Raw genomic sequence first — 6,070 nt, 5'->3', positions numbered from 1 at the left:
ACAGAAAATCCAAATTTTCCGACCCAGGAAGTTTCCTTAACAAAAATCATTCAGAGCAGTCATCAGTATCAGAACAGAGTCAGGACGCACATGAAACACTAACTTAATAACGGTTACTAAAATCTTTCGACTTAAATAACAAAAAGGTTCTTGAACTTCCTCTTTTAAACTCTCAAAAGCCCATCATGTAGTCCAAAGTTTAGAAACTCATTTTTATAATAAAAAAATCTAAATTAGAATACGATTAAGACTATGTCAAGCAAAAAGTAAAAACTGTACAACTAGTTATTAAAAACTTAATAACTAAGATTCCAAATTTTAATCAATCCAAAAACTTCACAGAAATTGTGAATAAGACTAGAGTAGGGAGAGCAGCAGCGACAAAGCAGGCTTGAATTTCCACCGCATGCACGCCGCTTGACTGGGTCCGTAGAGAGGGGCTGCTAGGTGCTCTTATTCAAAGGCAAATTCCATGGCGGCCGTAGACAAAGACCTACTAGGCAATGAATGTGACATCGCTAAGTTGTTGCACTTGGAGGTTAATGGGTTTTTTATTCCAGTCAAGTTTCCAACAGTTGTATTATTTCTGACCAAATGCTAAGTGAATTTTGGTCACCGTCTCTATATGTGTGCACTATATATAGTAGAATTGTCAAGTATCTATACTGTGACGAAATTCACTCCCGATTTTCTATGTTAGGCTTGGTTTGAGTTTAGTCTACTTGTGATCAAGTAGATCAAACCCCAAAACTAAAGATCAGAAACATTGATCCCATTTCCAGTTGCAACCAGCAAAAATGGCATCACTTTCGCTCGCTCACGCTTCACGCAGGCTCCTCACTCCCTCTCACTCTTTTTCACAGCTAAGAACAAGGATAATAAAGAATCCTGCTTTCGACAGCCAATTCATGAGTCGATCTTTTTCCAGGAAAAATTCCGTTTTGCTTTCCTCAAATTTTAAAACCGGAATTGCTTGCATGTCAACAACCACATCTCCGGGAGGCAAAGATGATCAAAAGCTAAGTGGCGAAAATGAGAAAGTTGGTGGGGTTTTATCGTGGATTGATTACCTACCCAGAGAAATTCAGCCTTACGCTAAGCTTGCTCGCGTGGAGAAGCCCATCGGTACATGGTTATTGATTTGGCCCTTTTTATGGTAAGAGCTCATTACTTTCATTTTCCGTTTTTGTTTTTATGGTTGGCTCTCGGGTAAAAACTTAAAAATGCATGCCTTCTAATGGTTGCTTTCTGGATATTCATGTGGGATCAGATATTCTTCCAGTAAACTCCCCTGAAATTTGCTGCTCACTTAATTTTCCAGGTCAGCTACGTTGGCAGCACCGCCTGGAAGTCTTCCTGATTTCAAGACATTAGCGCTATTTGCTTGTGCAGCTCCACTTTTGAGGGGTGCTGCTTGTACCATAAATGATATCCTTGACCGTGATATTGATAGAATGGTAATTTTTGTGATAAAATAAAATGGTTATCAATGGTCTTTGATTCCAGGAAAAAACAAATACATATATATAGTCTATTGATATTTCATGAGAAGCCGCCGGGTTGTCGTTTGATGAATAGTCTATATATTTTTATTGTTCATCAATGGGCTCTTTTACTTGTGGCTTTGACCTGTTCTTGGCTACTACTTTTTTTGTACAGTGCCTTATTGACTCTGATCGGCTCTAGGAAGAATGTTTCTGGGTAGCTTTTCAAAGGTTGTAATTGTACAGTTACCTCCTAGTCAAAGCAATTATATTAAGGACTTAAAAGACTTAATAAAACCACCTTTCAAAAAAAAAAAAAGTTCTTTTTCTTTTCATTTCCAAAACAAAGCTAAAAATTACTCCAAAACAATAATCAGACAGAATTTCTTTAATTTAAAAGGCTTAATTCATGATTTAATAATTTTTTCCAAGTGTTTTAACTAGGTCGGTTATGCTGCAAATTTAAATAAACTTATTTAGCTAGGTTAATATTAATTAATTTTTTGGTATTTGCTTCCGTTGTATGATTAGAGAATAAAGTTATTTTTTCCCTCAAAAAAAATAATTCATTTTTTGTTCTTGTCAAATTTTTCCTTGCAAAATTAAAAAAATAATAAAAGAAAAGAAAAAAGCGTCAATTCTTTAAATCCACCTTATCAACGTGGAATTCAACAGTTGCAAGAAGCGTTAATATGTGGAGGCAATATGTTTTTGTATGCAGGTGGAGCGTACAAAACTGAGACCGATCGCGAGTGGTGCTGTCTCTCCACTTCAAGGACTTTGTTTTCTTGCGTTTCAATTAATTTTGAGTCATGGAATTCTCCTGCAACTCACCAATTATAGGTCACTTGATTCTCTTCTCCTTGCTTCAACTTGTAAACTTGTTTCGCATTACACTCGCAATCCGGACTAGCTTTTGATTCTTGTACCGGTCTAACATTGGTTAATCATATCTTAATTACAGCCCGATCTATGAGGCTTCATACATCTTTCTAATGTCTACCTATCCTCTCATGAAGAGGCTCACATATTGGGTAATGATGTTATTGCACCTTTTTGTTTTCCGGTTCAGAGTTTGTTGGGTGTTTATGCTTTCAGACCCTTTTGTTTTGACACACCTATTGTTAATGCAGGCCCAGGCCTATTTAGGTTTGACCTTCAACTTGGGGGCCTTGTTCGGCTGGCATGCAATTAAAGCAAGCTTACAACCCTCTATCGTGTTACCTTTGTACATGTCTGGTATATTTTGGACTCTTGTGTACGATACCATATACGCGCATCAGGTAAAATTCATCTCTTTGCAATTATAAGTTTCTCCTATTCCTTAAACGAGAAGAAATTATGCACTTGTATTATCAGTTTTGTCAAACCTGACTCTGGTTGAAGCTGGTAGCCTTGTAGGGGCCAAGGGCTGGAGAGATTGCTGATGACGTTTGAAAGAGATTTTGAGGGTCATGCTTTTGTGGGATGGCAAAATTTTATTTATGATGAATGAATATACAAAAAATTATCACTTATGCTTCACCACCTGTTGCTTTCGTTTCACGTAATTCTTTAGCTTTTAAATTGTTTTATTTTGGATTTTTAATTTTTGATTTTTTAATATAATTCTATTTTGATTATTTCATTAAATTATTTTATTAAAATTGATCTAATATTCATATTGCAGATTTCATGATAAATTATATGAACATTTTTCTCAATTGTCAATCAAATAATGTGAAGAAACGATCAAAATAAAATCACTTGTAAAAATTTAAAATTTAAATGAGAGAATTCAAAAAATAGAGATTACAGTAAAATAAAATGTTAAGGACCACGGATAGAATTTACGTGAGGATATATAGTAAGAACTACTCCATCGTAATATTCCTAACTTTTTAGTTATCCTAAATTCATTCATGGGTCAGAGACTCAAAGTGGTTCCTCTTATTTCTTAACATCATCAAACCCATTTATTTTCCTTCTTCTATCTTCTTCCCCTCCTGCTTTGTGACACATTCTATACTCCAAGATTTGTTGGTATGATGAAATAAGTAGGGTACGATGGAGCAATCATCTAGAAACCGTTCTCTTTGACTTTGATAACCATGCATTCAGGATAAAGAAGATGATATCAAAGTTGGTGTTAAATCGACAGCCTTGAAATTTGGGGATTCATCGAAGGAGTGGACTACTGCGTTTGCAATTGCATGCATCAGTAGTCTTGCTCTAAGCGGATACAATGCTGGAATAGGTACCGAGTGCTGGAGATTAGAACTTTTCAATTAACATTTTTTTGTTTGATTATCATAACCCTTTCTAATTTTGTTAAAATTTTCAAAATATGTTGTGGAGCAGGCTGGCCTTATTATGTGTTTCTGGCAGCAGCATCTGGACAATTAGCTTGGCAGATAGGAACTGTTAATCTGTCATCCCCAGCTGATTGCAGCAGAAAGTGAGTATTTAGTCTTGATTGCAGTACATGTCAAAATTCTGTGCTATGCCCAAAGTACCTTGGATATTGATATAAATATAAATATATATATATATAATATTTATAATATTTAGGGGTTAAACACACCGAATCTCAAGTTTCTTTCAGCAGTGCTGGAAATTTGTTTGGGAGTAAATGTTAAATTCTGTTGGCAGTTTACTACTCCCTCTAAATTCTCCTTTTCTTTGTTACAGGTTTGTGTCCAACAAATGGTTTGGTGCCCTTATTTTCAGTGGGGCTTTATTGGGAAGATTCTTCCCTTAAAGGTATATTCTTAATTTTCATTAAATGCTTAAGATGTTCTCTTATTGCGACAACCAGCTATATGTCTTAATATTAGCTTCTAAACACTGGAATTGGCAGCTGCTATAATGTCTATTGTTGTTTCAAATACGTTTGCTGAATCTCCCCCTTTTTCGGAACCAGGTTGGAGTTGGAATTAACCGCACAGGACACTTACTGATTGCAAAAGGTAACCAGTCTCTGCCTGCTTGGGATAGAAAGGGACAATAATTTGCAATATATTCTGCTCGTTCAGTGGAAATGAAAGGCAGACAAAAGGAGTTGTAACTTATAATATCGATTTGCGAATTATATAGATATCGATTTCGACTCACATTTTCATGTTCCTGCCGAGGTAACTTATACCAACATTAGTCAACGCCATGTATTCTCTTTAATTATTATTAGAATTCGCCACACCCACTATGTGGGTGTTTTTTTAAAAAAAAATAAATTAAAGAAATATTGGCATAATACTTTAAAAATACTTTAAATTATTTAAAATATTTTATTTTTAATCAAATAAACTTTTATCTAAAATCAATTAATTGTCATTAATCAAAATATAACTTGTCATTTTTATGCCATATGAAAGAAAAAAAAATAGCATTTTATCATGCTACATCGGTATTTCACATCATCATCCTGTATCACATTAACAACATATGATATAAAATAAAAAATTATATTTTAACTTACAGCAATCAATCAACATAAAATAAAAATAAAAATGCTTAACTGAATGAAATAAGAGAATAAGAGACTTATTTGAATTTTTTTAAATAATTAAGTAATTTTTTAAAATATTATGTTAAAATTATTAAATAATATTATTTTGATCAAACATATATAAGTTTTTTATCTCTTCAAGATTAATGCAAAATGACTCCAAGATTTTGATTCTATATGTTTTACAGAAGCTATTGATCACCAAAAACTTGCAATAAAAAATTATAATAAAATATTGTCGCAGAAGAGTATTTTTTCTTCAAGGAGGGAAAATAGTTGTTTTAAAAAAAGGAAAAATGAGATTTGAGGGGAAAACACATCTCCCCCTCCAGATTGGCCATCACAGCCATAAGCAAAGCAGCCAAAATGGACACTTCCCACTACCATCTCAGCCTTCGTTGCAGCTTGTCCAAATGAAATCCCCACCCTTCACTAACGGCTACCAACTCAAAAATATCCCCAAAACTCATAGGTAATTCTATTTGGCTTGGTTTTTTAACTTATTTATCTTTTAAAAGTAGAAGTAAGGCCAAACAGGATTTTTTTGAAACTGTTAAAAAAGAATAGTTTCCTTTTAAAAAATTTTTTTTAAAAAATAGTTTCAAAAAAAACTTCAAAAATGATCTTTTTTCTCTTTTTAAAAAACACGTCAATTTTTTAAAAAATACCTCTCTCTCTCTCAATCAATCTTCCTCTTGTCTCCGTCTCTTTGTAAATCACCTTTCTCTAACGCAAAATTGCATTCTCCCTCTCCTTTACTTTTTTCTACAAAAATTACTAAAAACAAAAAATAAATAAAAGATCTAGAAACAAAATAGCAAAATCTAATTTTTTTTGTTCTTACAAAGATTAAGAGAAAAAAAACAAAAAATTCAAAGCTACATTCAAGTACTATTTAAAAGTTTTCTCTCTCCTTTACAAAAAAATCTAATACTATTATTACTATACAAGTTTGAAAATTGTTCTGTTTTTTTATGATTTTTTTTATTTTAACATCTGAAATCATATAAAAACTCAAAATAGACTTGTTCTATTTTAGTTTATTAGGAGATTGAAGATGACGTGATACATTTTATAGTAATTAATTAAAATTAAAATT

General features: G+C 33.0%; 1 protein-coding gene across 2 annotated transcripts; it reads left to right on the top strand.

The window, feature by feature from the left end:
• The first annotated feature begins 681 nt into the window (after positions 1-681).
• LOC110419806 (4-hydroxybenzoate geranyltransferase 2-like) lies at positions 682-4,611 on the top strand. Of its 2 annotated transcripts, XM_021432921.1 has the most exons (9): positions 682-1,156; positions 1,322-1,457; positions 2,206-2,327; positions 2,449-2,518; positions 2,618-2,767; positions 3,585-3,720; positions 3,825-3,921; positions 4,155-4,226; positions 4,387-4,611. In XM_021432921.1, exons 1-8 carry the CDS (start codon positions 798-800, stop codon positions 4,222-4,224), a joined length of 1,140 nt encoding a protein of 379 aa, XP_021288596.1. In that variant the 5' UTR covers positions 682-797; the 3' UTR covers positions 4,225-4,226; positions 4,387-4,611. The 2 variants fall into 2 exon arrangements, with proteins under 2 accessions (XP_021288596.1, XP_021288604.1); XM_021432929.2 differs by lacking the exons at positions 3,825-3,921; positions 4,155-4,226; positions 4,387-4,611 and having other exon boundaries at positions 2,878-3,715.
• Positions 4,612-6,070: the final 1,459 nt, after the last annotated feature.

Source organism: Theobroma umbraticum, unplaced genomic scaffold, assembly GCF_002168275.2.
Source record: "Theobroma umbraticum cultivar Fairchild unplaced genomic scaffold, ASM216827v3 scaffold_30.0, whole genome shotgun sequence".
Classification (NCBI taxonomy): Eukaryota; Viridiplantae; Streptophyta; class Magnoliopsida; order Malvales; family Malvaceae; genus Theobroma; species Theobroma umbraticum.
Note: the sequence above shows the minus strand (reverse complement) of the source record. Positions and strands in the feature narration are given on the sequence as shown.

Excerpts from the sequence above, each read along its gene's own strand:
- LOC110419806 (XM_021432921.1), top strand. The coding sequence starts at position 798 with ATGGCATCACTTTCGCTCGCTCACGCTTCACGCAGGCTCCTCACTCCC. Across the intron at positions 2,768-3,584 it reads ATACCATATACGCGCATCAG|GATAAAGAAGATGATATCAA; the intron begins GTAAAATTCATC and ends CCATGCATTCAG. Across the intron at positions 3,922-4,154 it reads CCAGCTGATTGCAGCAGAAA|GTTTGTGTCCAACAAATGGT; the intron begins GTGAGTATTTAG and ends TCTTTGTTACAG.